Source organism: Rhinatrema bivittatum, chromosome 3 (genome assembly GCF_901001135.1).
Source record: "Rhinatrema bivittatum chromosome 3, aRhiBiv1.1, whole genome shotgun sequence".
Classification (NCBI taxonomy): Eukaryota; Metazoa; Chordata; class Amphibia; order Gymnophiona; family Rhinatrematidae; genus Rhinatrema; species Rhinatrema bivittatum.
In genome coordinates this window covers 530,397,723-530,411,825 of record NC_042617.1, presented here as the reverse complement: position 1 = coordinate 530,411,825, position 14,103 = coordinate 530,397,723, and the positions used below count along the sequence as shown (strand labels likewise).

At 45.9% G+C, this 14,103-nt stretch overlaps 1 protein-coding gene across 4 annotated transcripts in view; it reads right to left on the bottom strand.

Annotated features, from left to right (window-relative positions):
• Positions 1-14,103, bottom strand: part of TMEM214 (transmembrane protein 214) — a 239,828-nt gene that overhangs the window by 129,261 nt on the left and 96,464 nt on the right. For all 4 annotated transcript variants that reach the window (XM_029596290.1, XM_029596291.1, XM_029596293.1 and 1 more), the window contains one exon: positions 13,515-13,596. In XM_029596290.1, the coding sequence (XP_029452150.1) occupies positions 13,515-13,596 (82 nt within the window). The remainder of the gene's footprint in view (positions 1-13,514; positions 13,597-14,103) is intronic.

The following is a 14,103-nucleotide window of genomic DNA, read 5'->3' as shown; positions in this document are numbered from 1 at the left end:
GTCTCATAACATAGCAAAATAAGAGTGAAAAAAATAAAAAAACTGGAAGGAGAACCCAACTCTGTAGGGAGGTGGGTGGGATTCCTGAGGACTAACATCCTGCTGTCCTAGGAGAACACCTGTTATAGGTAAGCAACTGCACTTTCTCCTAGGATAAGCAGGATGGAGGTCCTCATATATGGGTGAGTACAAAGTTCCAGACTGCCCCACTCAATTAGAGACCAACAGTAACCGAACAACCAACAGGCACAACACAACTGCGGCACTGTAGGGAACAGAGGGGCAGTCTGGGTCCCATATGAAGCAAGAAGAGCTAGGTTCAAGTCTGGAACAGATTACACAGGACAGACTGACCAAAGAGAATGTCCTGACATCCATCCCTGTCCAGGCAATTGTGAGCCGCAAACGTGCGATGAGAACTCCACGTTGCAGCTCGGCAAATTTCAACAATGAGGACTGCGCGCAAATGAGCTATCGAGGTTGTCATAGTCCGTATGGAGTGAGCCTTTACTCTGCAGGCTAGCTGAAGGCCTGCGTGCGTGTAGCAGAAGGCAATGCAATCCACCAGCCAGTTGGACAAGGTCTGTTTACCCACAGCCACGACCAGCCTGTTGGAGTCAAAGGACACGAAGAGCTGGGTGGATGGTCTGTGGCTCACCGTGCAATCCAGGTAGAATGCCAAAGCCCTCTTACAGTCCAGGGTATGGAGTGCCCACTCCCCTGGGTGGGGAGAACAATGAACTGATTGAGGTGGAAACCAGTCGTGACCTTATTTATTTATTTATTTTAGTTTTTTCTATACCTGCATTCGTGAGAGTATCACATCATGCCGGTTTACAATAAACAAGGGTGTGATGAAAGGTATAGTGAACGAAGTAAATAACAGGTGCTGAACAGTTACAGTTACAATAAAACAGGGATAAGTACAACTTGGAGCAGAGAAGTGATAAGAAAATTAACATAATATATTAACCAACTTTGACGAGGTACATTTACAAAGATTTCACGAGGTACATTAACAAGAGATTATGGTATTTGCTGGGTATTGTCCATCTGAACTTATTGTAGATTTTTTACGTGGAGGAAGTGATAGGAGGCAATGGTTTTCTGCATAAGGGTAGTTATTGGAAGATGGTTAGAGGTGAGTTATGATTTAATCCGGGTCTGGGAAAGCTTTTTTTGAATAGCCACGTTTTGAGTCTTTTCCTGAAAGTTGGAAGGCAAGGTTCCTGCCGTAGCTCCGGTGGGATGGAGTTCCAGAGAGGAGGTCCTGCTGTGGAGAATGCCCTCTGTCTGAAGGTTATATGAAGGGAGGTTTTGGAATGAGGTACCTGAAGAGATTCCTTATAGTACTCTCTTATAGGTCTGGAGGATGTGTGTTTTTTGAAAGGGATTTGAAGGTTGAGCGGAGTGAATTGTTGGATAGCTTTGTATATTGTGGTGATGGACTTGTATAATATTCTATAATGAATCGGCAGCCAGTGTAGGCCTTTGAGGATAGGGGAGATGTGATCTCTTCTCCTTGTATTTGTAAGTATTCTGGCTGCCGTGTTTTGCACCATATGGAGAGGTTTCGTATGCGATGATGGGAGACCTAATAGTAAAGAGTTGCAATAGTCTAACTTAGAGAAGATTATTGCTTTAAGATTGTCCTGTAGTCATGGTTGTGGAACAGTGGTTTTATTCTTTTTAGGACGTGCAGTTTATGAAAGCAGTCCTTGGTGGTTTGGTTTATAAACGTTTTTAGGTTTAGTCGATTATCAATGATCGCTCCTAGATCTCTCACTTGGGCTGTTTGTAGGTTTGCTGAAAGGTTTGTGGGGATGTAGCCATTCTCCGTGGATATGAGAAGGAGTTCCGTTTTTGAGGAATTTAGGATTAAATTCAGGCTGGAGAGGAGGGAGTTAATTTCTCGAAGGCATGTTTCCCCCATAGATCTAGGGTTTTTTTTGATGGATTCTTTGATGGGGATCACAATCTGGACATCGTCAGCATAAAGATAGTGTTTTAGGTTCAGGCTGGTTAGTAATTGGCAGAGAGGGAGAAGGTAGATGTTAAAGAGAGTAGGTGAGAGGGATGAGCCTTGAGGGACTCCTAGAGATGAAGGGTAACGCTTAGATTCTTTGTTGTGTATTTTGACCTTGTAGCCTCTGTTTTTCAAGAATGTATTGAACCAGGCCAATGTGGTGCCAGTTATGCCGATGTTAGATAGTTGGTTAAGGAGCATAGCATGGTTGACCGTGTCAAAGGCGGCTGAGAGGTCCAAGAGAATCAATAAATAGGCCTGGCCTTTGTCAAGGCCCATGATGAGGAAATCTGTCAAGGAAATAAGAAGTGTTTCGGTGCTTAATGATTTCCTGAAGCCATATTGAGAGGGGAAAAGAATTTTGTGATCTTCAAGGTAGTCTGATAATCTAGTTTTGACTAGTTTTTCCATGACCTTGGCAATGAAAGGGAGGTTGGAGATTGGGCGAAAGTTGGTAGGGTCTTCTAGATCTAGGTTAGGTTTTTTCAGGAGCGGTTTAATGGAAGCCATTTTGAGGTCGTCTGGATAGATTCCTTGGGATAAGGAGCAATTGATGTCTGCCATGGCTTTGGAGATGGTGTCTGGAATAAGAAGAAGTAGTTTGGACGGGATATGGTCAAAAGGGTGAGACGAGGGTTTCATTTTTTTCAGTACTCTCAGGATCTCAGAAGTTGTGATAGGTTCGAACGAATTGAGCGAGATGTTTATGTTGGGGTGTATATAGATATTGTGAAGGGAAGAGGTGTTAGGCATCAGCTTTATTAGAAGGTTAGTGATTTTGTTGCTGAAGAAGAGGGCCAGTTCCTCTGCTTTTTCTTGGGCTTTGTTAAGCGGTATATCCGGTGCTTGGATTTGAGTTAGGTTGGAGACATAGGCGAACAGGGCTTTAGCGTCAAAAATCATGTGATGATCTTATGTGCGTAGAAGTCTTTTTGTTTTTAACATGGTCCTTTTGTAGCGGTGGAGGGCGCTGTAGGAGCTTTGCGCCATTTGCTTTCATTCAGTCTGAGGGAGAGTTTTAGGTTTTGAAGTTCTTCATTAAACCAAGGTTGTCTTTTAGGATGGTTGTGTTTGAGTTTTTTAGTTGTCAGGGGACAGAGTTTGTTTGCTGACGCTTTTGTTATAGTATTCCATGAATGAAGGGCTGAATTCGGAGTGGAGATGTCTATGAGGGGGAGTTCTAATACTAGGTGATTATGGAGGTCATCGGAGGTGCATGATTTCCTGTAAGTGAATTGTTGAGGGGCTTGATTGCTATTTCTGTGTGTCAGTGAGAAGGTGGTCGAGATTAGGGTGTGGTCTGACCAAGGTACTGGTTCGCAGACCGGTTGTGTAGCATTAGAGATGCCTGAGTTAATGAAGATGAGGTCTAATGTATGACCTTCTCTGTGGGTGGGTTTCTTGATAATCTGCTTGAAGCCTAAGGCTGACATGGCGGTAAGGAATGTTTCGCCGTTGGTGGAAAGAGAAGGGTCGTTGACATGTAAGTTGAAGTCTCCAAGTATTATTGCTGGGGAATCCAAATTTAGGTAAAAGGCTGTTAGTTCTAGAAAGGGTGATGCGTCCGAGTCGAGAAGGCCAGGGGGGGCATAGACAAGAAGGATTTGAAGATCGTCAGATTTGAAGAGGCCTGTTTCCAGTTTGGTTGGTGAGTTAACTGGGTATTGAGTGAGATTCAGATCTTTTTTGGCAGCAAGAAGTATACCCCCTCTTCTTTTCTGTCGGGCAATAGTGAAGAAATTGTAGGTATGCGTTGGTAATTGGTTAATTAGTGCAGTGTATGTAGGTTTGAGCCAAGTTTCCGTTATGGCGCAGAGGTCTGGGTTAGCATCAAGAAGAAGGTCGTTGAGTATAAGGGTTTTCTTGGTGAGGGATTGGGCGTTAAATAGAAGTAGGGAGAATAGGGTTAGGCCTAGCAATTGAGTAATAGGGGAGACCATGATGGGAATGAGGGCTTTGTAGGAGTGTGGTCGGGTAGTTATAAGAGGTTTACCAGTAAAAATGGTCCTCCTATGATGGAGAGTTGGAATAGGGAGGCCACGAAGCATGGTGGCCAGTTGTGGCCAGATAGCTGTTTATTGAAGAGCAGAGTTTGATTTCTGAGGTGAGGGTAGGAAGAGTACTGGATGCGGTGGAATCAGAGCTGGTGCTTGTTCAGGTAAGTGCTGAAGGCGGAATGCTTCAAAGAAGTTTGTGAGACTGAGGCTGAGTGAATGGTGAAGTTTAGGTTGATATTTGCTGGTAGATTGGACGGTGGAGGAATGTATGATAAGATGAGAGCTGGCAGAAGTTTGGTTGAGTGTTGTAGGCTGTGAGAGTTCCGGTGGTTGTGAAAGATATGGTGTTATGATGGCGTGAGGTAGTTATTTATTTGATTAAGCGTTGCACTATGCACTTTCTCTAGTTAGGTGTTGTGCTTCAGGGGTGCACGAAGGGGCACACAAAGGGGCCTGCCCCTTTGTCGCGGGACGCCAAGCGGGGCGTCTGAGATTTAAAACCCCCGCTTACCACTGACGTGGAGGTAAGGGGGTGTCCAATCAGCAGCTGCTGCGTCTCGGAGGGGGCGGAGTGGAGGGACCGGCCGCGTGGCCGGCATTGGAGCCTCGGAGGAGAGTGTTGTGCGTTTTCTTAGGGCCTTGCCCCGCCGGGCTTCAGCGCCAGATGCGCAGGCCTAGCTGTGCATCCTTGGGCAGAAACTTAGGGTGCGTACGCAAGACCACATCATCGTGGAAGAACTTCGTGTACTGTGCGTACATATCCAGAGCCTGAAGTTCATTGACCCTACGGGCAAAAGTGATTGCTACCAGGAATATGACTTTCCCAGGTGAGGAACTTCAGGTCGCAGGACTGCAGCGGCTCAAAAGGAAGTTGCATGAGTTTTGCTAGGAGAACGTTGGGGGTCCCAGGATGCAACCGGAGGCCGAAAGGAGGCCTCAGCTGGAGGAGACCCCAAATGAAACATCCCAATAAGGGTTGGACTGAAATGGGAGTCCAGTGATACCTCGATGATACACGCTGACAGCCCCGAGGTGCGCTCAGAGAACTGGTCTGAGGCCCAGACTCAGCTAGGTGCCACAGGTAGTCCAGCAGCTAGGGGAGGGGGCATGAAAAAGGATCTAGATCATGACCCACGCACCAGATGGAAAAACGTTTCCACTTTTGAGCTGTAGGACTTCCTGGTCGAGGGTTTCCGGGACTACCAGAACCCGCGAAACAAAGTCAGAGCTGTAAAGGCTGGAGGACTACGCACTCAACATCCAAGCCGTGAGGGCCAGTGCAGGCTGCCTTGATTCTGAGAGACGAGGTCCGGTGCCGTCCCCAGCCGGATGGGCATCCGCACCGACAGGTCCTGCAGATGTGCGAACCAGACCTGCCGAGGCCAAGAAAGCGCCACGAGTATCATGGTCCTCCTCTTCTGCTGAAACTTCAGCAGCGTTTGAGAGGAGTAGCACAGGTGGGTAAGCATACAGCAGGCCCTTCCCCCAATGAAGGGAGAAGGCATCACAGGCCAGATGGCCATCCCTGATACCAGAGAGCAGAACCTGCTCACCTTGTTTTTGCAAGGGGAGGCGAACAGATCCACATCCAGCATATCCCATTGGCGGAACAGCGCAACCGCTACCACCAAGTCGAAGGACCACTCGTGCAGTCCGCAAACACATTGAGGTGTCCTGGCAGGTAGGTCGCTCACAGAGACATCCCCTGAGATAGGGCCCTGGTCTATATTTGCACCGCTTCCTGGCAGAGGAGGAACGAGCCCATGCCGCTTTGTTTGACGTACCACATCATGACCTGGCTGTCTGCCCGAATCAGAACTTCTATAAATGACAACTGATCTCTGAACGTCCACAAAGCGTACTGCATTGCCCGAAGCTCCAGACCAAAATGATAAAGGGGATGGAACAGCTCCCCTATGAGGAAAGACTAAAGAGGTTAGAACTGTTCAGCTTGGAGAAGAGACGGCTGAGGGGGGATATGATAGAGGTGTTTAAAATCATGAGAGGTCTAGAACAGGTAAATGTGAATCGGTTATTTACTCTTTCGGATAATAGAAGGACTAGGGCGCACGCCATGAAGTAGCATGTGGCACATTTAAAACTAATCTGAGAAAGTTCTTTTTCACTCAATGCACAATTAAACTCTGGAATTTGTTGCCAGGGGATGTGGTTAGTGCAGTTGGGTTTAAAAAAGGATTGGATAAGTTCTTGGAGGAAAAGTCCATTACCTGCTATTAAGTTGACTTAGAAAATAGCCACTGCTATTACTAGAAACAGTAACATGGGATGTTCTTATGGCCTGGATTCTTGGTCTGACCCAGTATGGCATGTTCTTATGTTCTAAAGTTTATCTGACAGCGGGCTTCGGCAGTGGTCCAGGCCCGGCATATAGAGACCATTCGCGTGGGCTCCCCAGCCCTAGAGGGAAGCATCAGTAGTATGGGTCACCTGGGATGGAGCGGGCTGGAAGGAAAGCCCTGGTTCCAGGTTGGAAAGATCTTCCCACCAGGACAGACACTCAGAGGGTCCGAAACTGTGACCAGAGCCTCGAGATCCTGAGATGCCTGTCGCCATTGGGCTCTCCGCATGCGGAGGCGAGCCAGAGGAGTCACATGGACAGAGACCACCTTGTGGCCCAGTAGGCAGAGCAGAAGACTGGCTGGTACCCTGACTGTGGCAGACAAGAGTAGCCAGCAAGGCGAGGGCGATCACCTGGCCCCTGGGCAGAAAAGCTTTTGCTTGTGCCATGTCCAGCCTGGCGCCTTTGAAGTCCAGCTGCAGGGACGGACAGAGGTGCAACTTGGGGAAGTTTATAACAAACCCCACCATCTGCAGGGTTTGCACTGTCAAGACCAGAGCTTGCAAGGCTCCGGAGTGACATTTTCTCCTGACCATCCAATCGTCCAGGTATGGAAACCCATGGACTGAGTGACACCTGAGGTAGGCAGCCACCACCGCTAAGCATTTGGTAAAGACGTGGGGGGGCCGATGCCGGCCCAAAGGGCAGCACTCTGTACTGATAATGTGCACTCCACACCACGAAGTGGAGGTACGTCCGGTGGCTGGGGACAATCACAATGTGTGCATAAGCCTCCTTGAGATCAAGGGAACAAAGCCAGTCTCCTTTTCAGAGGAGTGGGATCCACTTGCCCAGAGAGAGACCATCTTGAACTTCTCTCTTACAAGGAACTTTTTCAACACTCTGAGGTCAAGAATGGGGCGCAAGCCACCATTCCTCTTTGGAATGAGGAAATACTTGCTGATGGCGAGAGACCGGTTCTACTGTGCCCGCTGTAAAGAAGGCAGAGAGTTCCGTTTGAAGAATGACCAAATGGATGGATGAACCCCATGATGGACATGGGGGGAAAGGTCTCTGGGAGCCGGCTGAAATGCAGACGGTACCCCTGGTGAACGATAAAAAGAACCCAATGGTCCGATGTGATCTCCTCCCAATGACTGGCGAAGCTCATGAGCCTGCCCCCAGAGGATCTGACACCAGGGGAACGGCCAGCTGACTTATGCTCCCTTGCTGCCAGTCAAAAGCCCGTGGCCGGGATTTGCTGGGGGGCCGTTGGGATCTAGGTGCCCGCTGTTGCAAGGACAGCCCCTGGAACCGGTGCAAGGTGGGCAAATCCGAGCAGACAGAGGATAATATTTCCTCTGCCAATAAAAGGGTTTCTGAGAACCCTGCCTGGAGGATTTGCCTTCCAAGTTACTAGCGGGCAGCTGTTGAAGGTTATCATGATGGTCCTTCAATTGCATCCCGAACCTTATCCCTGAAGAGGTTCTCACCCATGCAGGGGAGGTTGGCTAGCCTGTCCTGGGACTTCCGGCCAGAGATCAGAAGCCTGGAGCCATGCCATTCGTCTGGCGCCGATGCCCATGGTGGCTAAGCAGGCCACTGTCTCAAAAACATGGTAGGTAGAACGCACCTCTTGTTTTCCCGCCTCAGACTCAGTGAGGCAATGGTGGAAAAGGCTATCTGCTGTTGCTGAGGAAGGCCCTCCGCAAAATCCTGGATTCATTTCCAGCGACTGCAGATGTACTGGGTCAGATACAGTTGATAGGCAGTGATGCGGGCAACCAGCATGGTGCCTGGAAGATTTTTCTTCCCAGGGCATCCAACTCCCTGTGCTCATGTCCCAGAGGAGTGGAGACATGGGTATGGGAGTGCTGGGCCTTTTTTAAAGCAGACTCCACGACCACTGACTGGAGGGAGAGTTGTCTCCTATCAAACCCCACAACAGGGGAGACAGAAATGGCATGCTCCGACATGTGGAGGAGTTCCTTAAAAATATCATTGATTGGAACTGCCACGATTTCCTTGGGAGTGTCGATGACCTGGAGCACCTCCAGCATTTTATAACGCATGTCCTCCTCCGTGAGCAGCTGAAAGGGAATGGCCTCAGCTATAGCCCTGATGAACCCCGTGAAGGAAATGTCCTCGGGTGGCAACTGGTGCAGCTGCTCCGGAGCTGAGGGCTCCGACATGGACTCATCAGAATAGCCCAAGGACGAGTCTGTGGAGTTGTCACCCCAGGGGTCATAAGGCCCTTCCTCCTCACTGGGACCAGTATGACGTGGGCGAGGTCCATGAGGGGTACCGACTCTGGAGGCCTCAAGGGCACCAGCGGCATTGATGGTTCCCCTGGCATGGAGGGGACCAAAGGCCGCAGTAGGCCAGAGGGGTCCAAAGGCTCAGGGAACTGTGGGCGAGGAATTTGGGATTGCTCCGGTGGCCGATAGGGAATCGAAGGCCCCTCGGGCATCGGTTACATCAGTAGGGTTCCCAGAAGGATGTCCAGATGCTAGCAGTGGTGCTAGCAGCAATGGCGGAGGCTTGGGCACCGGTATGGGGGGCCAGTGGCACTGGCAGCTCAACACTTTGAAGTGCTTTGAGCACAGAGTACTGCACCTGGCAGTCCAACTCCTCCTGAAAGTCCAGAGTAGCCAAGATGGATGGAAGGGGATGAGGTGTCACTGGCTCTTCCTCTGATCTCCAAGGTGGTGCAGTGCCCTGCACTGGTGTCTGTGGGGAATGCATAGGGCTACCAGGAGCACTGGAGGATGGGGCCTCGGATGGCCGGTGCCGCTTCGATGGCGGCTCGGCCGTCGCCAATGCTGCTCCAGAACCAGAACTGTGCGAGACTGACCGGTGTCTATGCTTGCGGGATCTTTTCCACTGCCGAGGAAGCCAATGATCCTGATGTCCTGGAGAGTGGGGAGATCATCTAGGATCGATCCCCATTCTCCCCAATCCTTAGAAGTACTGGCGAGAGAGATTGCAAAGGGAAGCAGGTCGGACGGCTCCCCACGATCCCTCGGCGATGAGACCAATGCAGGCGTAGATTTGAGGGCCCTGAAAATTTTCTCCATCTTGTCGAGGTACACAGATGCACCCACGGACGAGGGCCCCAGGTAGAGGATACAAACCCTCATATGGAACAGTGATGATATGGTCTGCAGGTACTGGAAGCACCGACAAAAACTAGTCAACGCCATAACACACACCCCGCGTGCAGTCAATGACAGATGGTCACTGAGGTGAGGAGTCTGGAAACCACCGCAAAGTTGGGAAAAACGCAGAAATTAACCTACCGTACCGAGAAGGAACAGACTGTAAAGGGGGCCCCGATGAGCAACAGGAAAAATACTTGAAGTATCTAGGAAAACAGTGAAAAAAGAAGAGCTCCACGAATCGCGAGGCAACTGCACCGCAAAAAAGAAGAGACTGAAGGGGGACCTCGCATGGACATGCAGATAGTAGCAGGCTGGGCATGCTCAGTCTGCTGGTCAAAGCTTCTAGAAACTTTGACAAAAGTTTTCCATGCTGGGCTCCATCAGATAATATTACCCACATGTGAGGACTACCATCCTGCTTGCCCTAGGAGAAAATATATCCCACACATGGGCCAAAAATGGTCTTTCCCTTTTAAGGCAGTTCATTCACATGGACACAGGGAAGGTTTGTTGTTTCAGTGGCCTTAAAACTGAGTTTGATGTCTCCTATAAGAAAATTTGATGTTTATTTACAAATCAGACATTTTAATGAAGCTGAGCTTTTTAAAATGTTCTCGTGCCATATATCCCCATCCAGTAGATTAATTTTTTGATCTGCCACCAGGGAGGAGGTTGTCCTCGGCCTCTATAAATAAAGCCTTAAGGGGAATAAGAGTTCCCTATGACATGCAAGCATTGGCATTCGTATGGAACACTGAATTGGAGAACCCGATCTCTTATAAATTGATAAGACTTTTCTGCATATAAACGATCTCTGAAAATGTCTTATTGCATGAAAAACATAAGTTCTTGCGCCATATGTGCCAATTACCTGGGCCTTTAAGGCCAAACTAGTTGGTTCTAACCTCTGTCTGAAATGTAGTTCGACTCCTGGAACAGTGTATCATAGCTTCTGAGAATGTATACAGATATGTAAATTTTGGCAGGATGTTCTTGGTTTTTTAAGTGGTCTAGTGCATTGTAATGTGTCTAGGTCTCCAAATGTCTGTGTTTGAAAATTTGGAAGTGTTATATTGTTAAATCCCAAAATAATGAAAACAAAGGTGGGTTTTGCAAAAAGCATTTTTATTGGTGAAGAAATCATCTTGGACTATTGGCTGAAAACTGAAGTCCATCCTTAGCCTACTAGAAGCTAAAACTGCATAAAATGGTGATTTATGAGCAGATTATCATCATCAAAAACTTATGCTCTTTTCATGGAGTTTTGGTGGGAATCTCTCACACTTCTAACAGACAAAGCAAAAAATGACATCTTAGCCCTGCAGTGAAATGGAACTCTAGACCTGTTGCAGTGTTGTTGAAAGTCCGAGCTCAACCAGAAACATTGTTCCAATGGATTCTTATGGGTCTTTTGTTTTTGGTTTCATAAACACACTCTTAATGTGTTAAAGTTATGATTTGGATCCTATCGTATGTTGGGAAATTAGGGAGGGTGATTTGAGGAGGTCTGTTGGGACTTCCAGTTTCTCTGGGGATATGATAGAGGTCTATAAAATCATTAGTGGAATAGAATGGGTAAGTGTAAATCAGTTATTTACTCTTTCAAAAAAATACAAAGACTAGGGGACACTCCATAAAGTTAATAATTGCAAATTCAAAACAAATTGAGAAAATGTTTCACGCAACATATAATTAAGATTTAGAATTCATTGCCAAAGGATGCTGAGGCATTTAGAATAGCTGGTTTAAAAAAGGTTCGGTCAATTTCCTGAAGAAGTCCATAAACTATTAACCAAATAGACTTAGAAACAGCCACTACTTCTCACTATGCAATAGGAGCATGGGATCTATTAAGAATCTTGCCATGTACTTGTGACCTGGGATTGGAAACAGGATACTGGGCTTGAAGAACCCTCGGTATGACTCAGTATGGCAATTCTTAAGTTCTTTTGGAAAGTTTGAGCCATGCATTACCTGTATTTTCATGCTGTTCTCACAATGGTTACTGAGAAGAGTACTGGCACTACACAGATCAAAGTGACAGTGTTGCAAGGAGTGGTGATTTGGTAGAATCAGAAATGGGGAGTGAGTAACTGCAGGGAGGGAGGAAGAGAGGGAGTGACCACTGAGTGTGGAAGGGCGGTGGTAAGCATAAGCAATAGGGGTAGAGGTGTGAATGAGAAAGAGGAGGGAAGACTGAACAATGGGAGCTGGGGAAGAGGGGATGAAAATCTCACTGGTTTTTTGGGGGAAAAAACAGTTTGAATATCATTAATCTATAGCCTGGAGTGCCTTACTATAGATATAAAATGGTAAAACAAAAATTGTTTTATAGTGTTCCAATTTAATTCAGCATGCAAAATCCAAGGAATTCTTCTCAAGAATTGATAAGCAGTATTACAAATGGTTCAGAAAAACCCTATACTAACATCTTTTAGTCAGCAGTGTGACTGTGCTCAAATTTTCCATGTAAATGCAGAGTAAGAACTGAAACTACAATGGAGGAGTAGCCTAGTGGTTAGAGCAGTGGGCTATGAACCAGGAGACCAATGTTTGAGTCCTGCTGTCACTCCTTGTGACCTTGGGCAAGTCACTTTACCCTCCATTGCCTCAGGTACAAGCTTAGATTGTACCTGAGGGAAATACCTACAGTACCTGAATGTAATCCACTTTGAAGCACTGTGAAAAGTGGAATATAGAATAAAAAAATGCTTGATGACTATCTGGTCTAGATTCTATGAAACAACTCCTGCTAAGATAGCTGAGCACACAGTACCAATGTGATTAAAAGCTATTTTATATTTTTAAAAAGTAAAGCATTACATAACATTCAATAATATACTCCAGCATATACATTGAGTCCCGCACATCCTGGCCCAGCTGCTTCAAAGCCGATGAAGCCTTTATGCACCCATTGGGAGTGTTACAAAAAAATCCAATTCACTTAGGAAAGGCCTTGGTACAAAACTCCCTCTGAAAGCATTGCAATAAGATCCACTGTACGACATATTGGCAAGGAATACATGTGTTCTGTTAATCTGAGCGTCAATGCAAATGCCTCTTAATTACAGGACATTAGTGCAAATTCAAAGTCTCTGCACATGTTTAACACTCAGAGGTGTAACAATTTATTCCTATTTGGTTAAATTACTGTGCCAACTAGCAATTACCTCACTGGCCATTTTATCCTTGCACACAACCAGTTTCTCGTCAGTGCAAAGTCTCAACCTCAGCAAATAAATGACCTCACTAACTTCACTCAGAAAATATGCCAAGATGTTACATTCTTTTATTTTATGAAAGCCTGTACTAAAATTGTACAACAAAACCTGCAGGGACACTGGGAAAGCTGTAAAGAGTTCAAGCTCTGTGACTAGAAATGACTACACATCAATTTATGGAACTCCTTTGGTGGGAACACTATCAACTATATCCACAAGAACAGTGCTTATTACATTTCAAGTATTCAGTCTGCTCAAATGAATCTTTACCAGGTGTATGGTGCTTGTTTTAGTACAAAGGGTCATTTAGAGAAAATATGTCAGTGCTCCCACAAGCTGGAAATTCTAAAACTTTCCATAAACATAAAAAAAAAAAAAAGAGTAGTAGATATTTAAAATGCAATTGCAATAGTAATGTCAGTATTTATCCACTGGCAATTATATCAAGACAGACATTCTGTCACTGCACATCCTCAGTTTGAAACAGTCAATACAGTTCCTCCTCATATTCCAATGGGTGCAGCACCTGCATTCAAATGCCTTAAAAGCAAATTTAGACAGTATAGCAAATGAGCCATAAAAAGTTCTGCCAGTTTTAATACTTGACGTTTTACAGAAACAGAATGAAAAGGCATATCAGCAAAAAAGCATGACTAGCAAGTTATGTTCAACACACAAAAAGCATTACACTGAACACCTCAGTGTTTACAACAGGATGTGTGCTAAAAAAAACATGCATTTCCTTTAAAGGATTATCAGAAATAATGAAATGCTAATCATCTGAATAACAAACTTTTGCAATCAACTCACATCAAAAGTCGATCCAGGTATGCAATGGCATATGGAGAAAGAGACTTTATCCCCAGCACTGGAAGCATAATTCCAAGCCACACTGAAAAAAAAGGCAAAAATGAGAGCACATTCTACCATATCACATTCATAAAGACAAGTAAAGAGTAAGTTCCACAAATCATCTCTGCTAACAATGTTGTCTATTTTATTTATGTGTTTTCTTATGCTTTGTCAAATTTGTATATGTCAGATTGACTTTGTATGTAAATTGTAATCTGCTGTGATTGGTGGATCAGCAGGCTATAAATTGCTTAAATGTCTTTTCATTGTACAAAAAAAGACATGACATGATGCCTGCATGCAGTTTACCTATCTTCCACATTAGCTTAGTAGATGCCGCAAAGGGAAGATTTTTGTTTTTTTCTGCTTTAGAATTTTAAGCTATTTTACTTCTAAGTCTCTTGTAAGCCATCTGGGGATAGGAAAATAGCTACAATACCTGAATGTAATCTGCTCTAAAAGTGGCTGAAAAGCATAATATAAATAAAATAAATACAAATATATAAATTGATGTTCTTGCTCAGCCTATTCATAGCAATCTGGTCTT